Here is a 27696-nt window from a genome sequence, read left to right as displayed (position 1 = left end):
TGAAGGATGCTGGGAAGATTTGGAATTGAAGCATAAGGAGTGTGAGAGGATAGGCTGGATGAAGTTCCTAAGTAATTTAGTAATTTGTTTGTAACCAGGAGTGCCCATGGTCGTGTTGGTGGTTTTTTTTTGAGGTGTAGTAATTTCAGACAGATGGTAAACATGTGCCAGATTTCAGACATTATAGGCACAGGACAGGCCTTATTAAAAGTGTGTGCCTGTTTCTGTATGTCTACTTACAGTCATATACATAAATATAACCATGTTCAGCCATCCTGAACAGAAACAGCAGACTCTCTGCCCTTGGCCTCTGCAGCTTTCAGAGTCCTCTGTGCTGGGAGACTGCTAATGCTGCAATTTAATATTATTTAGTTACTCCTAAGTACAGAGAGAGAGACAGATAGATGCCTTTTCAGCTCTCCAAATGACAAAAAAGGAGAAGTAGATGCTGCTGCAAGCGAAGGACTTCAGTACCTTTGTGGGGAAGGTCAGAGACAAATGAAGACTTAACTCTCTTTGCTCCAAGATGTGTGCAAGGAACCATAAGATTTAAACAGCTTTTCAGCTGAGCAGTTTTCTCTATTCCCCCCCAGGTCACTTGTTTTTGAGCCCCTCCCCACTCTTGCCCCAGTACAACTGTTCACAGCTGTGTGAGCTGGAGAGTGAACTGACCTGCTCTGGTACCCAGCTGTCTCTGGTGATCTGGGTTAGGCACTCTGGCGACTCAAAGTCTGACCAGAACCAGGGAAGAAATTGTACCCAGAGCAGCCTGGGAAAGATGCACCACTGAAGCTGATGTGGAGCAAAGCATTGCTGTCCCTCGAACAGTAACAAAGTTATTCAGTATTATGAGGTGCCAAAAGATTTCATGATTAGAAGGAGATGGGGTCTAAGAAGGGTTGAGAATGAGTGACTCAGAGCTAAATGAGAATTCTGTTTCAAATCCCAAATCAGTTGTTGGTTTTTTTTTTTTTCTTTTTTCATATAGAACCACTTTATTCATCTCCTCTCCCTTCCCCTTGAGGTTTTTAAAGTGTGTAGTCCTGGTCTGGATTTGACAGTTTGAGGCATAACACTGTAGACTGAATAGATTTGAATTAATGACTTTAGAAATAGATTTTGACTGGAATCTGCAAATTTTAATTAAAAACCATAAGTGGTAAACTAGTTTTTGATTTAAACATAATTTAAAACTATGTTAAATCGTGTGGTCATGTATCATGCAGGGAAAGTTTATTTTTTGCCTCAGATGAGATTTTTATGAGGACAAGCATGGCTTGAAGTGCTGTAGAGCTAATGAGAGGCATTTGAAATAAAATGGAGGAGTCCATTAAAACAAGTAGAATATTTCACACTGCAGAGAAGGGACAACTTGAACAGTTCACTATATGGGCTATAATGGAAACTGTCACATCTTCAAATCCATGTCTGGTAGCAAAGCTGGTTGTTCTTCTTTGGGTGTGGAATGAGAGTTTGACAGCTCTAGAACAATGAAAAGCATGAGGAAAGCAGTGTGGTTGTGCTTGACACTGTTCTGCCTACGCAATTTTGACTGAAATTTTGCTGTATGCTGTGAAAGGAATTCACATGTGTGGGAGTGTTTCTGACAAATACATGTCTAATTTTGTTTGTAGTAATAACAAAGACATGACACAAAGGCTGATCGTTATCCTAGTTATTAGTTAGTTATGCATATGGTTTTCGTAGAGCCATAACTTGTAATAGGAGTTTTGGGTTGCAATAGACATTGCAACAGTTTATAGGTGTATTACTCATAGGCTGGTTGGAATACAGATTGAAGAAGATTGGAGAAAGTATTTTTTGCTTTAGCAGGAAATAGCTTTAATCATAGCTGAGCCTGTTTTTTCAGTACCATTTTCTCCTAAATCCTGTAAGAGAAAAGAACTGCTGTAGCATAATTGCGTTTTTCTGACTATTATTAATGGTATTTCTTGCAGCAGTGGTGTTCAAGGACCAGAGTTGACAGGGACCTTGTGATGTGCTTTCTGTGCAGCTATGGGGCACCAGAGAGGGGGAATTTACAATGTTAAATGTTGTTGTTTTAGTTCCTTTTTTTTTTTTTTTTTTCTCTTCCCTTTTTTGGGGTGGGGTGTGCTTCTTTATGGTTGGGGTGTTTTTTTTTTTTTTTTTTTAACAGTCTCCTTTGCATGTTTCAGACAGGGGACACTGGGCTGTCATTAACAAAGTTCTGCATGTTTTGCTTCCTCCAGGAGATGATAACAGAGTCCACTCCACTGTGCTGCAGGAAGCTCAGCAATCCTGACATCTTTTCATCTGCTGGGAAAACCAAGCTCCACCGTCAGCTCAGTCAAGACGACTGCAAGCTACGAAGAGGTAGCTTGGCAAGTTCTTTGTCAGGTATGCCATTCTGTAAAGACAGTATGACACTTTGTTAGTATTAAAGATTTGCAGCATTGTTGGCATAACAGTCATAATAAAAGATACTGGTAAGTCGACCTCTTGTTGGCAGGGCATACAAAATTTTATGTAAGAGAAAGATGCAAAAAGAAATATCAGTAGGAAAGAGTGAAAAAGCCTGGATTTAGAGTGAAATTTTGTATATTGCCCAGAGAGAAAACCTAAGATTTAATATGTGAAATTAAAGAATGGAGTTGTGGAACTTTAGATGACCCATTGGTGTATTCTTACCCTTTTTAACATCAGCATTGAATGCAAGCTTGCCCACTTTTGGCCTTTTGTTTCTTACTGGGAAACTGACTTTTTATATCATGTTCGAATTACTATTTAGTTTCTTTTTGGCTTCAAAAGCACTGTAGGCAATTGTGATTCAAAGTAAAAATCTTGCTTACTAACTTGACTTTTTTAGGTTGTGTAAAATTTGGTTTTTTTTGTGAACATAATATTCAGCCTTGTAACTGAATTTAGTTTGTCAGCTGTAGAGTGAGCATAGGCAAGTAATCACCCCAAAATGGACCAAGTTCAGTAGTTTCCTTTTTTTTTTAAAGACTTTGTTAGTGGGCTAGGGGATGGTTTCACAGCTGTTTAAAACTGATAACAGAGTCTGTGGTGCTGGAGTAGAGCACAGGGAGCTGCATGATCAGTCTAGAATGAAAGAGCTGATATGCCCCAATACCACTGTAACTCTGTAGGGTTAAGTTCCAGCCCATTTCCTTCCTAATTAGGCTGTTTGCCTATCTGCATGTTAGTGCAAGAACTGGAAGAATTGAAAATTCTCAGGTGGTAGGGAAAGAGGAAGAAGGTGAAACCACCTTTTTATGGCATCAGCATGGGCTTGATTTACATGATTGTGAAAATACATCCAATCCTGGTCCCTTGTCTTTTATCAGAGGAAGATAAATATTTTCATGTTTGAGGTGTTGGATGTAATAGAATTAAATAAGCAGTAAAGTATGTATGTTTTATTTTGGCTTGGCCTTGGCTTAGTGTTTTATTTGTAGTGAGTGGATAGTTTCTGAAAAATGGAAACATTCATAATGTTTTGTATGCATGTAAGTTTGTTCTCCAAGGTAGGTTGATCACTAGAGGAGGACAGAACTTTGTGAACTACACAGCTGTTGGCTGACTACAATGGCCTAAGTTAGTACTGCAGCTTTTTTTCCCCCTTGAATAGAAAAAAGGAAAGTAAATAGGAGGAAGCAGGAAAACTGGAAGGTCAGTTCTCTTTTAAAAATAATTTTTCTGTTTGGAATTTTTCTGTTTCTATATTCTCCAGAATCTGATGATTCATCTTAATTACTTTTCAGTCTACTATACCTGATTCAGGAAGGGGTAAAGAGCCCCAACAAGATCAGTCTGACCCAACTGGATAGAGAAAATGTACAAGTTTAGATGTATATTTTCAGTGTGGGTGTTTGGAATGTGTGTAGAACTTGAGGCATGACAGGGAAAGGCTTTAGCTTAAAGTTCCATCCTTAAAATGATTCCAGCTAGTTTTTGCCACAGAACCAAGTAAGTTTGAAGAGTGTAGATGACTGTGCACACAAACTGGTTGGCTGAGATTTGACTCTTGATGGAATTCTGCCCACCTGGATTCAGATTTTGTGGAACTAAAAGGAGATATTGATAACTATATCTTACAGAGACTTAAAGTTATTCTTGTCCTCAAGCATGAGTATTTTAGACTGCTAGATAATTATATTATTTGACTTGCTATTATAGAATCTCTTTGTTAGTGATGTACAGGATAAATACAGCAATGTACACTGTTTTAGGTCTCTGCAGACAAGATGAATTGTTGTATTTATACATTATCTGGAAAATGATCAAGCCATGAAAATCATGTCCACAGCTGTAAGCAGCTTGAGTGGGACCAGGAAGAGGGTACTAATACGTTGTGTCTCTGTTTACTTGACAAAGTTGAACCTGCTCATCTCTCCTACACTTTGACTCATTCTGTTGGTGTATACTTGGTTCATTGTAACTATCACAGAAAATGAATGTTAACAAGTTAAAAAAAAGAAAAAAACCTCACCACTTCCACTCCCTGCCCTCCACCCAGCATCATGGCTGGTCACATTATGTGACAGTCTTCCAAATATTGCAGCCATTGTTATGGAATGAATGTAATAATTCACATCTAGTTCCAAGGTGCAGTTGAATTTGTAAACAGCTTTCTGCCCCTGAGAGAACAAGTCTTTTTCTGCAGCATGTATGTGATTAAAGGTGTAGTCTTCCTACTACTTATTGCAATAAATGTCTCAGTACCCTGTGATTCCTGACCATGTAGTAATCCATTGAATGGAAGAATCTTTACTGTGGTTGGAAGGGGGTGTGTTATTTAGTCCCACTGTCCTAATTTTAAGGAAAAGAGATATTATCCTCTTCCATTTTGCAACAGGGAAATTGAAGTACAAGGATTGACTGACCAAACTTACAGAGAAAGTCATCTGGAAGCTAATAACTGAACCCAGATTTACAGACTTCTTCACTTATGTGTTTTTAACCACAGAAATATCTTTCTTCTCTTTTTTCTTTGTGGATGACATTGTACATAAAAGGAAGCTGTCAAGCTCTGTGGAGTCAAAATATGACCTACTTTGGCTTTGGTTCTTTCTTATTGTGGAAATTTACTGCTTGACATTTTTCAAAAACGAGTGTTGCATTGACTAGAAAATATGTATTGAGCAAAAAAATCCATCCATGGTTCAAAGCAAGACAATATTTAAACATACACTATGTTATGTTACAGCTGCATGAAATGCAGTGCTCAGTGTTCCAGTGGTAGGAGAAAGTGGGGATGTCTAGATGACCAAGCAATTTAGAGGAGACAATATTTTATAATTAGGAATGCATTTTCCAAAGAATTTTTAAAAGTATACTAAAGAGATCTTGCCTTCTTTTATGGCAGCAAATACTGTTTCCTTTTTAAGATGAGTGGAATATGGAAATTTATAAAGTGATAGCAGTCTGTTTTTACAAGGGTTTTGGATTTCCCCATTATCTCATAATGTGATATATATTTTTTGGTAATCATTAGTCATTAAGCATAATGAATTTACTGGTAAGGTGCTCTTAAAAGTTTTAACCTACCAAAATACTGAAATTGCCTTTTTAATTAAATGCTTTTTCTTCACATGCAGTATTTGTTCTCAGCTTTGTACTTTGAACTTGCAGACTTGTTTTAAAACAAGCTGATGGTATTTTGATTTTATTTTTAAAGGAAAACAGCTACTTCCCTTATCAAATAGTGTCCACAGTGGAGTGGGCCAGACGATATGGCAGCCTCCTGGAGATACCTCCAACCTGGTCCGCATGAGAAATCAATCTCTAGGACAGTCTGCTCCTTCACTTACTGCTGGTTTGGTGAGTGAGTCTGGGAATACTTGTGGTGCTTTTGTGCTATAAAAAGTGATGTGATCCTGTGGTTTAGTTTTTACCTTGTTTTCCCTGCTCCTGCTCAGTGAAAGCAGGATTTTGTTCCCGTGGTGCTTTTTAGGCTACAGGGTGAACTAGGAAGAGAATATGTTCATCCTGCTTTAGATGGAAAGCGGGAAAAGATGTGTGTTGAAGAATAATTGCTTTTTGGGAGCATTCCTTCTCAACGCCACTTCATTTGCCTGATACCTGAAAGAAATATCATTTGAAGTCTAGGAGATGTGACCATGGGAACCCAACCATTTCAAACAAGTTTAATTGGGAAGCAACTTTCTGAATATCTACCTCTGCCTGTTTCAGTAGGGAATAGCTAGGGACATGAATCTGAAAGGGATAACTGTCCAAGGAATTGAAGAGCTGGAATTCACATTGTGCTCTTCTTCATTGTTCCTGTCAAGAGGTTTTGGTAAAAAACCTTTGGTAAAATATTTTTGAGGAATGTTGTGTCTCCCAAGCTAACATTTTGTAAGAAAAGAGTGCTCTGTATGGGGACACACACTGAGGTGGCTACAGTCAAGTCTGAGCTGCACACAAAAAGGAATACTTGTTTTGTTTGTAAATTTTTCTAGGTATCTCTAAAAATTTAAAATCCGTGCCATGTGAAGAGAAGAAAAATCCAAGGGTAGGAAAAGACAGTTATTTGTGAGCAGGCACATATGCAACAGAAATTGTTGGTAAATAGTGGATTAAAGCCAAAGCTGAAATGCTTCTTTTGCTGAACATTTACAGAGTTATTTCTATAAGAAGTTTTACTCAAGTGAGGAATTTTGGTGTGTGTTGCTTATAGTGCTGTAAGTAACTGGGTAAATTTATGTTACATTGTAAGACTGTTTAGAAGCAATGAACCCTTAAGTAAAAGGGTGTACCTTGGATAAAGCCCTGAGAATTTTTTTGGGGTTCCTAGACAGTTTGGCACCACCAGGCTATGAAAGGAAACTTAAATCTTTAAGGTTCAAAAAGTCACCTGTCTGTGTTACAACTAATTTTGATTTCACAATGAAGTAATTGTAGTCTTGACATTTTCAGACATAGTACTATATTGAAATTCTTCTGATTTGATTTAATTGTGTTGCATCTTAATTTGGTGCCTGCTCAGTGTTTGCCTTAAATTTATGCTCTCACCAGTGGTTCTAAATTCAGTGATAACAGAAAGGGAGAATGCTCACATAGACTTGGCTATAATTATTTATCTGATGGGGATTAGAAAAAGTGAAATGTTAAAACACAAGCCTGTTCTCTAGAGGCAGATAAATGCCTTGAAGCTTCATAACTTAGGTTAATGAAAATAACTGTGCTTTAAAACAAACCACTAATTCTCAGATATTTAATTTGGAGTACTAGGTTGTGCTTTACAGCTGTGTGCAGCTCAGTGAGCTGCAGATGTTTGCATGTTACAATTCTGCATATTACTCATATTATGCACTGTGTTTCCAGTTTGTCATGGCAGTGTTTTTGTTGTCTATCAAATGTTCTGATATGAAACACAGGGCCAATGAGTTATTTTAAAATAATTTAAAATTTTCGTAAGGTAGAGAAATTAATCTCTATATCCAGTTTTTGTCCCAGTGTGGTAGTGTTTGGGTGTTGAATGATATGGTCACTTTCCCATCTCTGTATATTCTGTGATGGGCTTTATGTTCATTACAGTTGCAGTTAATTAAGCCTAGACATTAGAAATTTTTATGTGAAGTGGGTTTCAAAAGCAGTGACTAAAGAACATCACAAGATGAACACCTAATTAAATGCAGTGAGTCCTGGGATCTCGGAGCCAGTTACATGTTTGCAGCTGTCTTAATATGCTTGTTTCAGAAATTAGAATAGCAAAAGGTCTCTTGCCAGTATAATTAATCTCCTTTGAAGAATAGCTCTATTAAGAGATGAGTAAGTTCGGTAATGCAGAATGTCATTTTAATATGCCAGCCTTGACTGCTAGAGCATTTAATTCTTCTATTATTTGTTATAATACAGTAGTTGGATAGCTAGAGAGAAGTGGAATGTGATTTAGGAAAGCTGTGTGCATTGTTTCTGCTCCCTCTTTCTGGCTCTGCAGGTATCAGTAGATTTTCCTTTGAAAATTGCTTTGTGCCCTTCAGTAATGTGGTTTTTTGCTTTCTAACCACTACTAATCCTACAGGTTTTTTATTGTGCTTAAATTGCATTCTTTTCCTCTTTAAAAATATTTGCAAGGCAAAAAGATAAGTTAACAATAGCAAATCTACAGAAAGTAGTTTTCAGCTTCTGAAACAAGCTTGATAGCTAGGCTACTTATCAGCAATGACTCCAGAACTGGGAATACATCAAATTCTAACTTGCTAAGCTATATAAACACAATTTATTGTTGGACAGAATCTTTCAGTTTGTCCATGTGTGATAATCTGGATTAATGTGCCTGCACAGCAGTTGCCACTAGGTCCTTGACTTGAGAAAGAAGACAGGGCAGAGCAAATGCTGAGTGCTGTCATTGTGGAATGAAAGGTGTTGATCTGATCTGTGTGCCTTCTAAATATATGTGAGGATTTCACAGGATGACCTTCAGCTCATCATCTACTTTAAGACGAATGGCTCTGATCCTATGAGATTGAATTCTGGTGGGGAGTATCCTATTTAAGACTTTTAAATCCCTAAGATAGGCTGAGGAAGTAATCAGAGGAAAAGAAAACACAAAGCATCATCATGGGCATCTCAGTGGTATTTCCTGCTGTCAAGACCCAAATACACACACACAAAAAAAAAAACAACTGGGTGCAGGGAATATGCACAGAGTGCATGTTAAGGATGGTAATTTTATGGAAAATTTCTTATTACTTAGTTTTAGGGGTTTATCTGAGATTTTACCCTGTCATAAAAAGAGTTAGACCTTGAACTGTGGTTTTTTTTCAGGGATGTCACAGAATCTTAGAATCCTGAAATATGTTGAGTTGGAAGGGACCCACAAGGATCATTGAGGATCCTGGCCCTGTGCAGGACACGCCAAGAGTCACCCCATGTGCCTGAGAGTGTTGTCCAAACATTTCTTGAATTCAGACAGCCTTGGTGCTGTAACTGTTTCCCTGGGGAGCCTGTTCAGTGCTCAACCACCCTCTGGGTGAAAAACTTCTTCCTGATATCAAACCTAAACCTCTCCTGACTCAGCTTCGTCCTGTTTCCTTGAGTCCTCTCACTGGTGATGCAAAAGATCAGTAATGTGGATGCATTCTCTTACGAAAAAAGGCATAAAGAGCATCAGGCTCTCTAAATTTTAGAAAGGAAAATGACATTGTGAAGAGATGGTTGTGAGTGTTGTAGAGGTAGAATGGGAGGGTCTTTCTTCCAACTGTTAATTTTGACAAAACACAGTGTGAATGAAACTGCCAGGAGCAATGCCATAAGGTGCTAATATTCCATCCATTGGTGGGCAAGGGGTGAATTTCCCCTCATGTTTATTAAGGACAGGATACTTAACTAGAGCACTACACTAATGCTGAATATGCTTTTTTATTTGTGGAGAGAGATTTTGTGTGTGTGTGTGTGTGTGTGTGTGTGTGTGTCCCATATCCTGGCCCCTCACAGAGAGCATCTCAAGCACTCTCTCCAGGGTTTTGTGAAAGAAACATTCTGATAATGTGCAACCCATTAATTAGGACTACGTCTCATATGCATTGCTCACCATCTAATGCCTGGAAAAGTCTGAGATGTTCCAGGAATAAGAAACCATGCATGTTCCTTCTGCCAACTGTGGTGATAGGAAAACATTTGAAGAAGCCTGTCAGTGGAAACTTAGATACGTTTGTGAAAGAGATTTTGAAATGCTTTTTTTAAATACTTACAAACTCTAATTTTCTGAAGTGCTCCCAGTACTGAACTGAAACTTGTGGTACTCGTTGAACTGAAAAACTGGACATAATTTTTGAAAATGAGGTTGAGGATTTCAGCTGGGTGGTTGCAGTTCTATTTAGTGTAAATTTTCTTCCTTATATTCTGTGCCACATGGGATGTGGTCAGAGCTGTTTCTTCATCCTCAGAGATGAAGGCTTCTGACTAAGCAGTTGGTGCTCTGTAAATCCTCTGATGCCAAATTTGTAATATTTCATTGTAGGGTCAGTCTCATCTTCACAGGATAATTTCAAATAACTTAGGGTTTTACATTTACTTTCAAACAAAGTGAAAGTTGAAACAAAGTGAAATAATTGCATATTCGCTGTGGTTATACACAATGCCAGAGAATTCACCTTTCCCTCATCTTGTTCCAGAAGAAATTGTTAAAAACCTAAGCCTCTTAGATTTTGAATAATAATCTGGAGGGTAGAAAGGCTCAAATGCAAAGATTTGAAATAACTCTCAACTGAAGAACTTCCTCTGTTGAACAAGACTCAGCCTGATTTATTGTGAACATTCAGTTCCCCAAAGCTGTGTGGATTAGGCAATAGTGAGTGGAATGGGGAGAATGGGTCATCCTTGTGATGTTGGGAGCTGGTGACAGACAGACCTCACAGTGTGCCATGGTACTTCTGGTCCCTAAGCTGGGATGTGCTTTTGAGATGTAGGAGACAATATTGACTTTTGATTTTCTAAATTTTTGCTCCTCTTCTTTTTTCTTTCAAATTTCATCTATTAGGAATAGAATCAATTGTACCTAATATATAAACTTCCCCTAATAGCAAATTTCCCCTGTGCAGGATGCTGTTTATTAAAAAGCAAATTAAAATTTGTATTGTTCCTGGCTGTGAGGAAGAGAGGCTAATTGGCTACAGATTCCAGGTAGTGAGTGAGATTATGACAAAGTCGGTAATTCCGTTTGAACTCCTGTGGAAGTGGAACCCAAGGCTGTGCTTTGTTCAAGCCTGTGGAGCTGGGTTGCCATCTGCTGGTGTGCCGGGGCTGGGGACAGGAACCGTCAGCTCCACGAGTCAAGCGAGTTTTTGTCTAATGGTGTGAGAGATCCCCGTAATCATTCGTGATTTTACAGCAGGGGTGTATGTTCTGTCTGGGATCGTGTCCCATAGGAATCACTAGTTAATAACTGGCCTTTTTCTTTTAGCTGGAGTATGAATTCACTTTGTAATGCCGCGCTGTGGTTTGCAGCATCCTTTTTGTGGTAACAGAGAGATGATGGCTGGGACATTTACGAAGAAAACAAGATTAAAAAACAATAATTATTTGTAGCCGATTCTATAAACAAAAATTGGGAATTTCTGGGTGGCCGCTGTGTGAGTTGCACTTCGGCCTGTGGCCTGGTGGTGGCGCTGCAGGGCCGGGCGTATCCCGAGCCGCGTCTCCCGCCGGGAATGTCACGGCGGCTCCGGGACCAGCCGGGTGGGGACAGGGATGGCCGGGCTGGGGACAGGGGTGACCTCCCGCAGCTAAAGGACACCTCAAGTCTCTGTTGTTTGGCAGTTCAGTGCGGGGATTAATAATGCAAAAGGCTCGGTGATGCGCAGTGGAACTAGAAATTCCGGCTTGAAACCCCTCCTAGTTATAAAGGGAAATGTTGTCTCCTCATCTCCTGCTTAGTCCCCACTGCTTTAATGGGTTTACAGTTTATTATTTAGGATCTCTGCTTTATGCAGGCACCTGGGTAGTGGTTGTTAGACTGACAGGGATGAGGTCTGGGAAGGAATAGAGTTTGCAGGGGCTGGCAGACATCAGGTATCTGACTAACAAATTAAACATTAGTTTACAAGGTACAACATCTGCTCTCCACCTCTGCTCGTTATGTGTGCTGGCAGTGAGGTGAGTGCAGAGAGCTTAGAATTCCTCCTCCTCACAAAAGAATTAGATATAATCTCTTTTTATTGAAAAATACAGCACTAGTTCAGTTCAGGGACAAACCATTAATGCCAGTTGTGCACAGTGCTACCTCCTGCTGATTGCATGGACACTTATTGCAAAAGCAGGCATTTGACTCTGATGGGAAAACTTAATTTACATTTGTGTCTTCTGAAACACACAGCTGCTCTTTTCCCAAAATGTTTTGTCATAGATAATGTTACTTTTATTAGGTGGTAACATGTTGGCTATTTAAATGTTGCTCAATACAGATGAATATAGTTTTGTTTAAGAATAATCATACAAGTCATAGGTGATGAAAGCTATAAATTATTTCAAGGAGTAGAGAACGTTCAATACTTGACTGTACAAGTAGGATTTCATATTTTTATGTTGGTAGAAAAGGAAAAGACAGCAGGAGCTGTGGCTGCATGAATGAAGGGATTTTATTACTGTATGAAGACATGGAAACCACATTTCAAACTGGCAGTTGTAATAACCTGAGACAGGAAGTAAGTGGATTTCCAAGTTAAGACCATGTGTGAAGTCTAAGTTTATGCATACTAATTAGATATTTGCATGGACATACACTGCAGAGTCTGTTGGTGAATCTTTGGGTTCAAAATTCTCAGTTTTGGAATTTGGATGGGGCCTGAGGATGAAGTATGGAGCAAGTTGTACATTTGGCAGTGTTTAGAGTGCTTGCAGGGACTCACCTTTGTCACAGCTTTTAAGGTGTCTCTGGTGGGAAACCCAAAGTGGATGTGCTATGACTGGGTGTGTTTTCATGATGGATTCAGGTCACTTGCTTCACACTGGCATCCAAAACTGATAGTCCTGATTGGTTTTTCACTAGGAAACTTCATTCTGAATAATTCATGTAAAGAACAGAAAATTATTGTGATAAATTCTGCACTAAAGTTTTATTTCTGTATAGTGCATATTACTTAAGCATCGTCAGCATCTTGCTCTGAAGAAACTTCAGCATATTACTTAAAACACAGTCAGCATGTTTTTACTCACTTCAGTTAAGTGAATTCCATTTTGGAGTGGACTCATTGGCTTAAAGGAGGTTTTCATATTTGAAAGAAAATGTGAACACTCTTCTGTGTAACCTGAGGCTTGTCAGTGTAGGAAATATGAATTCATAAAACTTGCCTTGTGATAATTGTTAGGCACTAGACTGTCAGTTTGAATGATTGCAGTTCTCATTATCTTCAGATGCTGCATGTTACTTTTTTTGTCTCTGAATATGTTGAATTGATTTTTGGCACATGCAGTCACTTCTCTTCCTGACAGCAGCACTATTGTAGGTGTAAAGTGAGAAACTGCTGTAGTGTGCATGGAAAATTAGCTTTTTTGCTTGGGGAGCTATGAGGAACTTAAAATACAGTTATTCAGACTGTCTTGAACACACACTGTTGAAGAGTGAGGCTTTGTTCCTTGAGTGTTGTTCTGTGGTTCCTAATGACCTCTCTATAAACACATACTGATGTAGACAATAAAAGTTCTGGGTTTTAATTTAGAGTAGTTGAAAATTTGCTGTTTTATTTTTGGCAGATATTTCCATAGAAAGGCACTATGAGATGTCTGCATTTAGTATTTTATTATGGCTGTCTTCTGTGTCTGGTAATACTTATTGAAATAGTTTCCTAGGATGTGATAATAGGAGGATTGGTCTTAAAACATGAAATAGTTTGTTTGCTTGAGTTTCAAGCTGCTTTCTTTCAGAAATGCAAACTGTTTTGAGCCTTAGGACATTTATAAGAATCCCCTGTAGCATTTTGACTAAGCAGAAGCTTTGGACATGCTTTGTAATTAGTAGCATAATCCTCCATGTTTGGCTGCCACTTTTTGTTTGGTCTGTTGGCCTGCACTGTGTCACTTTGGTTTATCCAAGCCATGCAATGTGTCTTTCCAGCAATCCTTTTTCAGCCCCACAGACACAGGGATTGTTTATTTTACCACTTTCAGGACAGTGGGAACACAAAGGTTTCTGTGAATCACCTCTGAAGAGCTGCAGCTCGGAATCTTTCCTACAAGTTAATCTAAAATCCTCATTGCCTCGAGATTACCAGAGGGGGAGAGGTGAAATCTCTTGGCAGAGATAAGGGTAGCCTTGCAAGTGAAACACAAGCCTGGGACTTATGCAACAATCCTGGTATCTGAACGTTGATAAGCTCAGGTACAGAGAGGTTCAGTCCCTTGGTCACCTGAAGAACTGAAAGAACCGCACGTCTCACAGACTTTCTGTAAACCTCAGTTTATTAAAGTTTAGCAGATGTTTGGAGCTCAACTGGATGGTGCTGTGGAATAATTTATTGCTGCAGTCACTGTATATAGTGTGCCAGTATAATTTTCTTATTTCTGATTGTGTTCATATTTAGATTTTCAAGTCAGTTGTTGAAGAGCTGATGCTTACCATGATCTCTTACCTGCCCTTGCTGGGTTATTATTGCTAACCTGAGCATTTCCACATTAATTGTGAGTTTCAGACTCTTCCCTGATGGGAACTGCAGTCTTTGTGCTGTGAGAACATGAGGTATGAAGTCAGAAAAACCAATATATTACCAATCTTGATTTAGTCAATATCTCTAGTTCTTCCCTTTGTGAACAGAAACTAGGACAAATAATGGCCAGGTGCTTTCTTTTTTTCTTTTTCTCCAAATTGTTGTTTATTATAGGAATGGATGAGAAGAATTCCTGTATTGTGGCATTTTGGATTGATCAGAGTTCTTTTCACTGAAAGCAGTTGTCATCAACTAAGTAGAAATAGTGTAAAATTTGCTGAGAGGGTGCCTTACTGACTGAGGGGCTTCTGCTTTTGTTATTTATTGCAGTGACCAAGTTTTCATTAAAAAAGAACAAGATTTTGTGTTCATCATGAATATAAAACTCTGTCATGTTGACACTATATTGCAAGTATGCAAAAATATGTCAGTGTGAACTCTCAGCTATTTGGCAAAGGGGAATGTTTATAAAAGAGGATTGAAAGATGTGCAGGGTTTCAGATCTGTCATAAAAGGATGTGAAATGTAATTAACCTAAAATAACCTTTAAATTATTTTTTTACCCTGATAAATTAAATGAGCTGTTGAGATAACGTAATGAGAGATTTTAATTTTATACCTTAAATAATATCCTATTAAAATCCTCAAGATTTTGCTTTGTGATGGAATCCAGTGAGATTTATATTTTCACAATGACCTCATGATTCAGTAACATTGTTAATATATTTGGTGCATATTTGAAGGGTAAGGTCTAGGTTAATGGCAGCATTTATTCTTTAAGTGCTCGAAGCCACAAAGCTCTAATTGAAGATAGGAATGTTCAAACCTCATTATTTTAATGTGGTCATACAGTATAGTAACACTTAAAGAAGTTATATGATGAACTCCTATGGCAGGGTTCATAATTTGTCCATGAAAACAAATTATTATGTGAAACTTTGAATTAAAATTCCCTGCCTTGGAGTTTAAATAAAACATGAAACTTAAGGTCTGACATGGTTTCTGTATTTGTCTTTGCTCAAATTAGCAACAAGCATTTTCATACCTTTAACACAGAGAATTCTGCTGTGAATTGTTTACACAAAGTTACAGTGCATGCACTAAATCTCTCACACAAAGCTGCCTCAGTAGGTGGAGTGTGATATTTTTGTTTCAGGTAGTTAAGCCTGCAGAGGTACTTTTGGCATGCCTGCATTTCAAATTTTCTAAATATTGGTAATTGAGGTAATTTAACGGATGAGCTGTTGTCAAGGAAAATACATACAGTGCTTATCACAGTGTCAGGAATCCAGGGGTTGGAGACAAAGGTCAGAATGTGTCATTCCTGTGTGCATTTCATCAGTGCTGCTAACCTTGGTTAGAGCAGTTTGCACACTGGGCTGTCTCCAGTCTGGGCTGGATCCTTTTTAACACCTCTCCTGCCTGTTTAATGTTCCTAAGCTCTCCTTTCCTTCCTGTGTTCTCCCCAAAGTGTTTATTTTTCTCCATGCCTTTCCCTACCCCTCCAAAAAAACCTCCCCAGTGTAAAATTTAATTCTTACTACTTGATGACAGCCAGAAAATTCTGGCTAATTGTGACTTTGGGCTGCTTTATGCACACATATACTTCTACTGTGACCTCTTTACTCCCTCTCCTTAGTCAATTCTTTGGGCTATGGGCTCCTGGTCTGGGAAGTGTGGACACTGTACAGTTGTATCTTGTATTGCAGCCTTACACCTGCTCAAAATCTGCACTCCTCTTTTCTACTGTACAGTTACTAGTTCTGGTACTACCTTTATTTCTTTAGTATCTCCTTGCTGAATGAGCAATGTTCTTCTGACTCATGGGCTTTTCATCCACAAGCTGTTTGAGTCTGCTGAAATGACAGTATGCAACATAGAAGTCAAATTTGTGGGTATTATTAAATCTATCAATAACTATTTGTTTACTTTTAGATAAGGTACTGATGTTTTGCCTTAAAATTCATCTATCAAATACTGTAAATAAAGTAAAATGTAGAGGGATATGAATTTCAAATGCATAAATTTCTTACTGAAGTTAATTCTTGAATCTTATTAGAATTAAACAGGCAAATGAAAGGGAAGCTTGGCAAGATAAATGATTATGTGTTTGAAAGGAAAGAGGAACAATGTGTAATATATAAACATGCAGAACTATCTGAAATGAGAGGAAAAGAGCTATGTCAGCATTGCCAGATTATATTGATCAGGTATCAGCATCAATCCTGATTAAACAGGCACCTGTTTAAAGTGGTATTTTTGACAGTGACATCTTTTATTTTCTATATGATTACTGGCCTGCTGACATGTTTACTTTCTCAATATACTTTACATGTTGTGTTTAAAATGTTGCTGACTGAGAAATAGTTGAATTATATAAGGCAGAGTAAAAAGAAAATCAGACCATCTTATGGCTGATATGAACATGTATAAATATCCAGTAATACCTACAAACAAACCAGTTGATTTATGTACCAACTTAATTCCAAGAAAGCACTCTAACAAATTGGATGGTTTGCTTATCTTTTTATTTTTTTATGATACAGGTGATTCAGAAATTAGTTTATATATATCTGCACATACATATATGTATATGAGATTTAAAAAGAAAATGGCTGCAAATGTTTGTATAAATGGGTTGTTGAAACCCTTGGGAGACCCTGTTCCATGTGGTTTATTGTCAGACAAATCTGTGATATCAACTTCCCTGGGAAAGTGTCAAAAATGGATTAAAAACTGTTGAAGGGTGCTTGGCCATTAAACTTGGGTCTGCAATGAAGTGTTAGATATCATTTACAGTTCTAATTGCTGAATTTCTCTATTTTTCCATAAACAAAAGGTGAACTGCTCTTCCCCTGGCTTGCTATAAATTGCAATAATTCCAAGGGAAGGTATGATGGTGTCTAGTTTCTTCAGTGGAGTACATTAATGATGCATGCCCTTCCATCTGCTATTGGATTTCTTTTTGTCCCATTATCAACAAGGATTTTATCATCAAGCTTTGCCTCCATTGCGTGCAGTCTCCATCTGAGAATAGTCATGGACAACTCATGTTCACAATGGTCAGCTCCATTTTTCCTTGCACATCAGGAAACTTCCCCAGTAGTTGGGGTGTTCAGAAGTAGGTAACCATAATTTCACACTCTGGAGCAAGCATTGAAAGGTTGTTTGAACTCCATTTTGTGTTGTGTAAAAAGGATAAAGTTGATTTAACTCCATTTCACCTAAGCTACATTATTGAGATTATGCTTTGTGTTATAAGCTTCTGTTCTTTGTTGAATCCCCCAGTTCAGAGTAGTGGAAAGCATTTAATAATGTTCACTGCCCATAAGTATAATTATTACACTATTGTATGTTTTACAGATAATTAATCCCATAAAATACTCAAATTCTGCCATGACTATGCTGAGGACTGCCTGTCTCATTTACATGCAGTTCTGGGTCCAATATCATATCATCCTCAAACTGCATGGGAAGGATTATGGAGGCTGAGATTGTGGCTGGGTGGTGCTGCAAGTTCAAAGACCCTGCTCTCTGCTCCCTTTTGGGCAAAGCACAGACCACCAAGCCTTGAAGCTTGGGTCTAATTAAGATGTATTAATTGAGGGGCCTGTATTAACCACTGCATGGCAGGGGATGCTGACTGCAGTGTGCTGAGGAGGATTGGACACCCTGGAACAAAATGTTAGTAGGAGAACTCGCTTACTTCTATGTAGACTGGGGACATGCCATGCTGGGACATGATAAGAACAGACTTTACATGTTCAGTGATGGTTTCATCAGACAGATGAAGCTCCAGCAAAGATCCCATGGGAGGAGGGGTAACACTGTCTTTAGCAGTGCTCAGTTCTGGTTTGAAAGGTAAGTCATAAAAACACCCTAAAAGTTGAAATAGAAATAGAGGTATGCAAAGCTAAAATCAGTACAAAATCAACCTGATTTGACTTTGAAAAAGATGAACTGATTTAGAAGAAGCTTGAAGAACAAGGAGCATCAGTGAAGAGACCTGCATCTTTATATAGTCTTCACAGAACTAAATTAAGAACCACTCCTTCAAAGCAGAGGAATGCAGTGTTCCCCTATCCTACCTATGAATAAGAATTAAGAATGGTTAAAAGGAAAGCAGAATGGTGAGGAACAGACCAAAGTAGGTTGTTAATTCAGTGAGTAAAAGGAGATAATGACACAGCTTTAAAATAATTCAAAGATGAAATGTGTGAAATACTATTTGTGCTGTACAGCCAATTGCTTAAAATAGTCTGAGGGCTGGAAAATGGCAAACTGAGTACCAGTATTTGAAAAAAGGGATCCATGAGAGATTCATACAGTTAGAATTGCAGATGTTCCCTTCATGCTGTAGTTGCCTAAATCCTAATTCCTACGAGTGTAATTTACCATTTGGTTGCATTAACACAGTCCATGCACAGAGCAAGTCATTCAGATCACCCTGACAGTGTTGACCTCACTGCTTTATACTCTACTGTTAGAATACATCTGTCATCAGTGGCTTTATATTTATTTCTAGGTCACCCATTCAAATCATGGAATCATAGAATGGTTTCTGTTGGAAGGGACCTTAAAAATCATCATGTTCCAACCCCTTGCTATGGGCAGGAGGACACCCTTTCACTAGATGAGGTTGCTCAGAGCTTCATTCATCCTGACCTTGAACACTTCCAGAGATGTGACATCCACAACTTCTCTGAGCAACGTGTGCCAGTGCCTCCCCACCCTCAGAGTGAATAATTTCTTCCTCATATCTAATGTTATATGCATGGCTGTTTATTTGACACAGAAAGGTCATATTCCCTAGCAATTCTTCTGACAGCTACTTTTAAAAATTCAATTGATTGGCAGGTTCTTAACCCAGAAAGTTTTGCTCTTTCATAGAGATACATTTTCTTTAGAATGTAGTTTTCAGTCAAGCTGTAAGCTCTCAACAATTCAGAGCCTGATGTTTACGTGTTTACTTGATCAGCAGAGACAGTAATTTAAAGCCCAACCTCTGCCTCTCCCATCTAAATGCACCTAGGAATTCTTCTCAGAAGCCACAGTGATTTATTTGCAATCTTTTTTTTTTTTTTTTTTCCCAGTGAAAATCTGAATAACTAATGCTATGATGCTTCTTCTGCTTGTTCTTTGGAAAAGCTGATACAGGACTGAAATAATTATTTTGCCTTGGACATTGTCCTAACTGCTCTGAAACCTCCTCAATAATCTGCTTACTTGTTTGGCTGGGTAGGAACGGACTTTGGCTTTCCCTCTGCTTCCTGTTGCAAAAGCAGCTTTGAGGGCAGTTCTGAGAAGAAAAGGGAGCTGCGAGCGTGGGAAATTCAGGAGCACAGGACAGAGCAAACTGCTACGATCAACTGATAATGCTGATGTCTGATAACTTGGAGGTATACTTAGAATGCTGCTGCTGTTTTCATGTTTGTTTCTTGTTGTCCATTGCAGCTCACACTTGCATTTAGTTGCTTTCTACTTCAGTGACTTCAGAAAGAAACCTAAGGAGACAGGGGTTTCTTCAGCTTCATTACCTATTCTGGAAAGAGCTTCTCCTTGCCTTGTATTCCACCTTGCCTGTAGAGATTTGTGTTGTGCTATGAGATCATTCTGTCAATATAGGCTTGTTTACTTCACAACTTCAGCAATTTTGGAAGGCTCCTTTCAATATTGAAACATCCACCTTTTGCACTAACAGCAGCGTGGAACTGTGAATTGCAACTGATGATTGTCAATGTTTCTTTCTTCTAGAAAGACCTAATGGTTTGGTAGAATTGAATTCTCTATTTTCTAATGTAGTTTCCTGTGTTAATTGGTTTCCTGCTGGATCCTGTCAGCCTCACTGTGATACCAGCCTTCTGAGAAGCTTATTTTGTGGATGCATTTAGAAAAGGCTCTCCCTCTTTCATGGAAAGAATTTTCTCTAGAGATGCTGCTAATTCTCAGAAGACTAAGAAATGTTATGGCTTTGTATTTAAGTGTAATCAAACTGGCATTCATCATAATTTTGTCACTTTAGAGCAGGAACTCTGTAGATGAATATGTGTTTTTGGCATTGGTTTTAACCAAAATTGAAAGTAATGGTATGAATGATCTTGCCAGAAACACAGAACAGTAGTAGGGAGTCAAAAATTCTGCAATTGTTCCTTCTTTCATAGTAACTTCCAAGCCTCTGGGCAATTTCATCCAGGCTTGAAAAGAATAAGAAATGTCAAAAATAACTGTAATTGCAATGCTATAGGAATTGGAAGCGAGTAGGAGACACCCCCTCACATTCTCTCAGTGGCAGTCAGTTGGTTGTTTATTGTGGTTTGGCAGCACTGGTTGACACTCAAATATGACAGTGCTGGATTAACTGGGGGAAGTGCTGTCTCCAGTTGGATGGAAGTAAAATAGGAGAGCCAGAGTTACCTCTGTCAGGACTCTGGGAGGGAGCAAGAGACAAAAAGCCAAACTCAAATCTGGAAGAAATTTGGTGTTTTTAATTCTTTTTGCTCAAGAAGCAGCTTGTTTATATTGCAGTAATCAAAGAATGTGGCATCTTTCTGTTTCCAAAAACACTGATGTTCATGACCTAACTCTGGGCAAGGCAGGAAGGGCAGCTTTTGAAATGCTTCCTTGTTGTCATTTTGGCACGTTGCTTTTGCTGTGGAAGGAGTGGCAGAATGCTACTCCAGCAAACTGAAGATCTTTCCATGTGGTTGCCTTTGCATTGTCCTGTGGCTGTCCTTGCACTGCAGGGTCAGCACAAGGAAGTGATGGATGTTTTCCCTGGACTGTAAATCTGACCTTCCAGAAAGGAGGGAAGGGAACCCTCACGTTTTGGTTGTGCATATTGGAGCTGAGCATACTTGTGGCATCATCTGCAGTTTATTTCTTTGGTTTTCACTACTAACAACATTACAAAAATTAGTATTCTACAAGCTTGAAAGACAGACTATTATCTAATTGGCTTTTGGTTAGGAGGATACTGATTTCTAGGTCAATGTAAAACAAATGAGCATTTAAATTGAAGAGGAGCAGCTGTTCCAAAGCCCCTTTCCACAGTGCCTGGTTTTGTTAAGGATAATTATGTCTAATTTTAAATTATGATAGCTTTGAGTATTGAGCTTTGCCTTGTTACATCCACTATCTCATTCTCCTTCATCAGTAAGAATGTTCTATCATGGAGCTAGGTTTCTGATTGGATTTATTTTTCTGGGCCTTTTGAATTATGAAGAGAAACACAGCTTTAAGGGATGGGGTTTTCAACACTTTCATGCCAATGTTACCACACTCACGTTTTATTTTTCAAGGTCTCAAAACTGATACAGCGTGTCTGATTCCTGTGGAAAGATACTGCTGGGAAAATACATATTTATGTAAATGTGTAAGATTTTTGTTCATATTTTTAGCTTGAAAATGGAAACGTCAGATTCTAGTGCTGAAAAATCCAAGAAAGCTCTTGTCAGCCTTGGAAGGAAACATATGCTAAAGATGTCCCGTGGATTACATACTGCTTGTTTCAATTAACACATTGATATTCTCTGTCAGTTCTAGAGACAAAAAGCCCAGGTGACAATTCAAATGATGCATGAAAATAACATTTCAATTTTTTTCTGGTGAACTCAGATTATTTTTTTTTTTTAACAAAGAACAAAATATTTTAACTTTTGGTCAATGTTATATTAGTAACTCAGTAGTATGTCTGAATGCTTTAAAGAAGTATATTGTAAAGACACTGCTGCTGCAATGAAGCACATTTGTTTTTCTGAAACATTTGCTCCTGGACGTGTATTGTGTCACAAATAAGAATTTTCTGTTTGAATATAATTTGGAGAAAAATGTAAATGTATCAAGAAATGTAAAACATATATATTTCCCTATTAATTTGAAATCCAAGCATTTTTATTTGCTGCTTTTATGGAAGGAGACATGTCTTCCCATGCCTTTTAAAATAATTATAGTCACACTTTGCCTGTGAGAAATATTCTTTGAATCTTTTAAGTCAACAGCTTAACTGTCTTTTGTTTCCTCTCCTCTGATTGAATGTAAATGGTTCTATTAAAAAATACCAAAAAAAGTTTGAGAAATTGCCGAATTACTATTGTGTCTCTTTTTAAAATGAAAAATAGCTATCAAATGAAAAAAAAAACCAACCCACCAACCAGGAGAATTCATAAAAATGGGAGGTCTAATGCAGATCCCAGAGAAAAGAGAGAATTGAAAAAAATTATAATTGTACCATAAATCTTTGAAATCTGGAATGAATTTATTCTTTTTATCTTTCTTTCAGTTTTTGTTCAAGTTTAGTGGATAAATGTCAGGAAAAAAAGGATGTCTATAAAAAAGCTTTTAACTTGTCCAGCACTTTCAGGAGATGACAAAATTGTGAGAAATCAATAGCAAAGTTTTGTCTGAGAACAGAAACGGAAGAATAAAAACCTGTCAGAATCCATCAGTAAAAAACTGCTGTGAGATGTCTCCCTAGATATCGATGGAAGCTTAGTCAGGTATAAACAAGGAGAGTAGGAGAGAATAAAGCCCTCTAATTCCAAATGTTTTTGCTTATCTTCAAGTATTTATTTCAAAGGCAGTGTTTGAATGTAGATCATGTTGGTCTTAGCCAGCAAAATGGTACAACCTTTAGAGTCTTGTTTAAGCACTTTAATGTCAGCTGGAAACCAAGTTAAAATTCATGATACATTGGAATGAATTGTATGTGGATTAAGTTGGAAAAATATATTCAGTGCTTTAGACTGTTCTGAGCAGTTGTTTGGTTTCATGGCTTTTTTCCTAATGAGTGTGTATGACAGTGTGAATCATTGTTTGTAACTATTTTACCAGTGTAATAGAAGAGGTTCCTTGTCTGATGAAACATCAAGTGTTTGTTTTGATGAAATGAATGTCCAAAAGGACAAATATCCTACAGATACAAGTGGGAGGAAGATAAAGTGAAATACAGCTTGGTTTAGTCTCATACCTTTGCAATTTGTTGTCCTTAAAACTCTTTAGTGAAACTCTTAGACAAAAAGTGCCATCTTTCTATAAAAATTGCCTAGCTTGTACTTCGAAGTTAAATGTGGTTTTATTGATGAAGTAAGAATTGGAAGCAGGAGTTTGGGAGGAGTTTACAGAAAAGGGAAGCGTGTCCATGCAAACCCCTGCTGCTGTGGTGAGGCTGCAGGAAGGGCACTGACAGTCAGGAGCGTGGATGGTGGAGGAAATCTTTTGTGTGTAGTAAAATTTTGGGAGTATTTATCAGTGTGTGTTTCTATGAGATATGAGGTGCATCTGTAATTTGTAGCTTCAGAGAGCCAGTTTCTCGGGCAAAATAGCTCCTGGGCTAACTGGATTCATAATGTCTTTCCTGTGGGATTCTTGAAACTACAGGCTTTGTTTCCATAAACATTTCAGTAAATGTCAATAGATTCATTTGGGAAACACACAAGTTGGTATTGAGTCCTTGAGCTTTGGGTTTGTTGCCATTCTGTTTGGAATTATTAATTGCTGAGGTTTAACTCCTAACATCTGAAGCATGAGAGTTGTCTTATAATAAAGTACGAGAAGTTTTATTTTGGTAATGTCATCAAATGTTTAGTAAACAGAAATTATATTTTCTTTGGGTTTAAATTTGCAGCCTATATTGAAAAAGGTTTTCCTGCCTATCAAAACCACATTTCTTCTAAAAATGGCATTGTATTTGAAATGTAACATGAGAGAAGCTGATTTCCATTCTCTTCTAATGGCAGTTCAAGACATGAATTTGCTTAGTAAATCCAACATTTTCTATTAACATTAAATTTAATTGGAGATTCCTTTCCAAAGATGTTATCTGGAGCCAAGGCTCTGCCTGGAAGCTGCTGTCTCTTCTGCATGTCCCTTCTCTGGTACAGTATGGAAGCAGTTGGTCTGTAGATGAATGAACTCTTTCCTCCAGCCCTGTCGGCAGCAAATTTACATTTGTATGGAAGATGAGTGGGAGTGCCGCCTTTCATAAGGCATTGCATGTGGGGGATGGGGCAGTCTGGCCCAGGGATCTAAACCTAACAAACTGGGAACAGAAAATGCGCTGTGAAAGCCTGAGTATTGTGTAAAAACCTTGAGGATTTTAGACATTTTTTCAGCGTTTCTTTTTCTAGGACCAAGCCTCATAAGCGGCAGTTCAGGATGAGTTCCTGCTGTGGTTCATTGCTAATGCACAGCTTTGCTCCAAAGGTCTTACTTTATCAAACTGAATCTTGTAAATAGGCAAGACATCCAGAAGAAATTCAGACAAGCTGTCAGGCGAGTTTCCTTAGGTTGGCTGCCAAGTTGTGGGTTTTTTACTTTCTTCTTTTTTTTTTTTTTTAAACAAGTTACCTCATCAACCTTCCTGGTTTCAGTAGTCTGTCAGTGTAGCTCGAAGAGACACGTTTTTTAAATCTCCAGATAAACACAGCTTGATCAAAATAAATAAAAAAGCCCCAAGCACTTTAGTTTCAGTTTGACAGCGAAACATTTGGCTCATTTTTTTGCATGGATAAATGTTACCAAAGACTTAAAAAAAAAATCCACTGAAGTTGTCAGCTTATAAAATTTTGGAAAGTGATCTTTTTTCCCCCACCAGACAATATGTTATGTAAGGAAATGTTACAGTTTTAAAGTTTCCCACAGCTTGATGTCTTGTTGCTTATAGTTTTGATTAAATAGAGTAAAAACTATAATGAATTAGGAATTACGAAAAACGTAAATTTTGAATCTCAGTATTTTAGATCAGGGCATTGGTTCAAAAAATTCCTTCATAATAAAATATGTAATTAAAAACATTGCATCTTGCTGCAGAAAACAGAAAAGCTGTTGGTCTTTTAAGCCTGATTTTTGGATAGGAGCTCTCTTTGTGTGGCAAAACGTGAATTTGTGTTCATCACAATATCATCCTTTTGTGTAGTGCTGACATCCTTCACACCGTGTCTCCAGTGATGGGGCCCTGGTTTGTGAGAGACTTTCTGGTTTTTTTTGTAGTTAATATGAAATATCAAAACTTTTTAAGTGGTCAGTATAAGTGGACTTGAACCTCTGGAGATTTGAGTTTAAGGAGTGCAGCTATTGGATTCACGTAAGCTATTCTAGACAGCACAGACAATTTTGATCCACAGTGTGATGATTTGATTGCCAAGATGACCTTCACTGGTTTTGCTTTTATGGTAATGGTAGGTTTCAATTCTGATGCAATGGTATAAACCACAAAAGATGTCAGGATGCAGTGCCAAGAACCTGAAATGACTAGGGATAGCAAAATTACTTGCTTTATATTAGTTAATTTTTATTTTTTTCATGGATATTGAGTCATACTTCAAATATGAGTTACAATTTAAGATAGGTAGAAAGTAGTTTATGTTCAGCATAGAAAATACAATATGCAAACTGAACACAGCTCGGAGATGAGCCACGTGATTCTGCACAGATATGTCTTTGTGCATATGTAAATGCACTCTCTAATATAGTAGATACAGACTCCTTATTTACCCCCCTTTGCAGTTGCTTTGGTGAGTAGAAAACGTGTGTAATATGATAATAGCTTATTCAGGAGTTCTCAATTATGCTTTAGTAAAATGCATTGTACGACTTCTGAGTGACTTCCTGTGGTCATTGCTTGTCTGACTGTGAAATTGGTCTGTCCTTGGTCATCTTCTACTGATGATATTTGAAAAACCTGTGGGCTACAGAATAGCTGAAAGAATTGTTGTTTTGATTATACTGAAGTTAATAGATGGAAAACTCCTGTCATTTTCACCTTGGAAATGTTCTGACCTCTCAGATTTTTTTTCTTCTACAAGACAGAGAAGTGATAGATTTTGGTAGCAGGCAGTGGAATGGGGTCTGAATCAGCATGAATGAGATTTCTTATCAAAAGAGGTAAAATGCTGACCAGAATCCAAGCACAGACTCCTCCTAGAGACCTCTGAGACATAGGGTTGGTTGCTGTCTAGTGTGTAAAAAGTAAAATTCCAGGTCTTCTTAATATTCTTCAGTGTTCTGTCATACATGTGGCCTTTCCTGGGATAATTAAAGGAGACGGAGTTCTTAAAGTCTCTTAACCCTTATGTTTTTCTACCCTGGAAACATTTATTTTGGACCTTTCATTTTGTCAATATTCATCTCAAAATACAGACAACAGACATGATTTTCTATGGTGATGTCATCAATATCATATCTAGAGACAATAGCACTAATTTCTGTCGTGTAAGTTCTCTTGGTCTGTTTAGAGCATCCTTGTACTGTTGTAGCTACACACTATTTTTAGAATTACTTTTCAGTTTACAAATTCATTGTTACACCTTGTTCCTTTTTGGAATTGATGCCTTTTAGGATGCAAGACACTGTTGTCTTCAGCAAGCACTACCTTTGGACTTTCTACCTAAATAAAGCCATGGAATGATTACACTGGCTGAGCCCAGTGCCTGATCTGTGATAGCAGGTGTCTAAGGCAGAGTCTCTTCCCAGAATATTTGTAACTGTTTGTGACTCTGGGTCAGCTCCAGTGTGTTTCACTCTTTTAAGAGTTCTTGGCAGATTCTTCAATGAATTTGTCCAAATACTTCTGCCCATGCTTGTGATTTTTTTTTTCCCCTCTGGCCTTTTACAGCAAGAAATAGCTCAATGTGACTGCTGTGTAAAGCAGTACCTCCTTTTGTTTCTTTGGAAATTGCTCTTAGCCTCCTTTAATTCACCCCAGTATTGGCAAGCTGATAAACCGCCCTTCCCTACTTATCAGGCTAATCCTTGCAGGAACATACTGGAAGTTCATGCCTCTTTCCATTTCTTGATGTCTTCAAATCAAGATTCAACTTTTTCAGAGCTTTTTCAGAGCGCTGCAGCTAAACAGGAATTGGTTGGATTATGTCCAGGAGATCCCAATATTGCACTACCCTTTCTCTTTCCTTGTTGCTGCAGAGCAAAGCAAATTTTCTCCCAGTTTGTAAATTTGATGGAGGAAGAATTGAGTTAGGAGCTCAATTGAGTTAGGAGTTGGTGAACCAACTTTGAATTCCCTCTTTTAATCCTCCTTCCAAATTTTTTTTAGTGAAGTTGAGTGTTAAAGTAGGTATTCTAATTCTTAAAGGATTCAAGTATTACATGACCTCCTTATTTTGATTTTTTCTGCCCTAATAAACAGGTTTTTTGTTAGACCCTTCTTAAGGGTTGCCTGCATCTGGAAACAGTTTGGGAAATTTCTTCTAGAATTAACTTTCTATATAATTAATTGATATTATATTTAATTGATAAAATTACATTTAGTGTCCTTTGGTTTCTTTAATATCTTTCAGTAATATACCCCTTAGTGTAATGTTTTATACAAATACTTTCTCATCTCTAATTGAAGACTTACGTGCAGACCTTTTAGGATATTAAAATCACTGTTTAAGGGTGGTGTAATCTTTTAGTGAAATGATGGGTAAATTTAAATTTCTAAAGGTAGTATTTAGTAAAAAAAAAAAAATAAATTTCCATGTCAGAGAATTGCTTTAAATTCCATTTGTCCTTAGCTTGTTTTAGTTTGATCTTAAGTATTTTCTCCCATCCTCTTCCATCATTGATT

General features: G+C 37.8%; 1 protein-coding gene across 3 annotated transcripts in view; it reads left to right on the top strand.

Annotated features, from left to right (window-relative positions):
- MAST2 (microtubule associated serine/threonine kinase 2) overlaps positions 1 to 27696 on the top strand; it is a 186746-nt gene that overhangs the window by 18829 nt on the left and 140221 nt on the right. For 2 of the 3 annotated variants that reach the window (XM_083867704.1, XM_083867703.1), the window contains exons 2-3: positions 2232 to 2379; positions 5663 to 5805. In XM_083867704.1, the coding sequence (XP_083723830.1) occupies positions 2232 to 2379; positions 5663 to 5805 (291 nt within the window). Of the gene's footprint in view, positions 1 to 2231; positions 2380 to 5662; positions 5806 to 19110; positions 19532 to 27696 lie in introns of those variants that run through there. The other variant, XM_083867707.1, reaches the window with a different exon arrangement.

Source organism: Zosterops lateralis (genome assembly GCF_965231275.1).
Source record: "Zosterops lateralis genome assembly, chromosome: 9".
NCBI lineage: Eukaryota > Metazoa > Chordata > Aves > Passeriformes > Zosteropidae > Zosterops > Zosterops lateralis.
The sequence above is the reverse complement of the archived record's forward strand: the minus strand, read 5'-3'. Positions and strand labels throughout refer to the sequence as shown.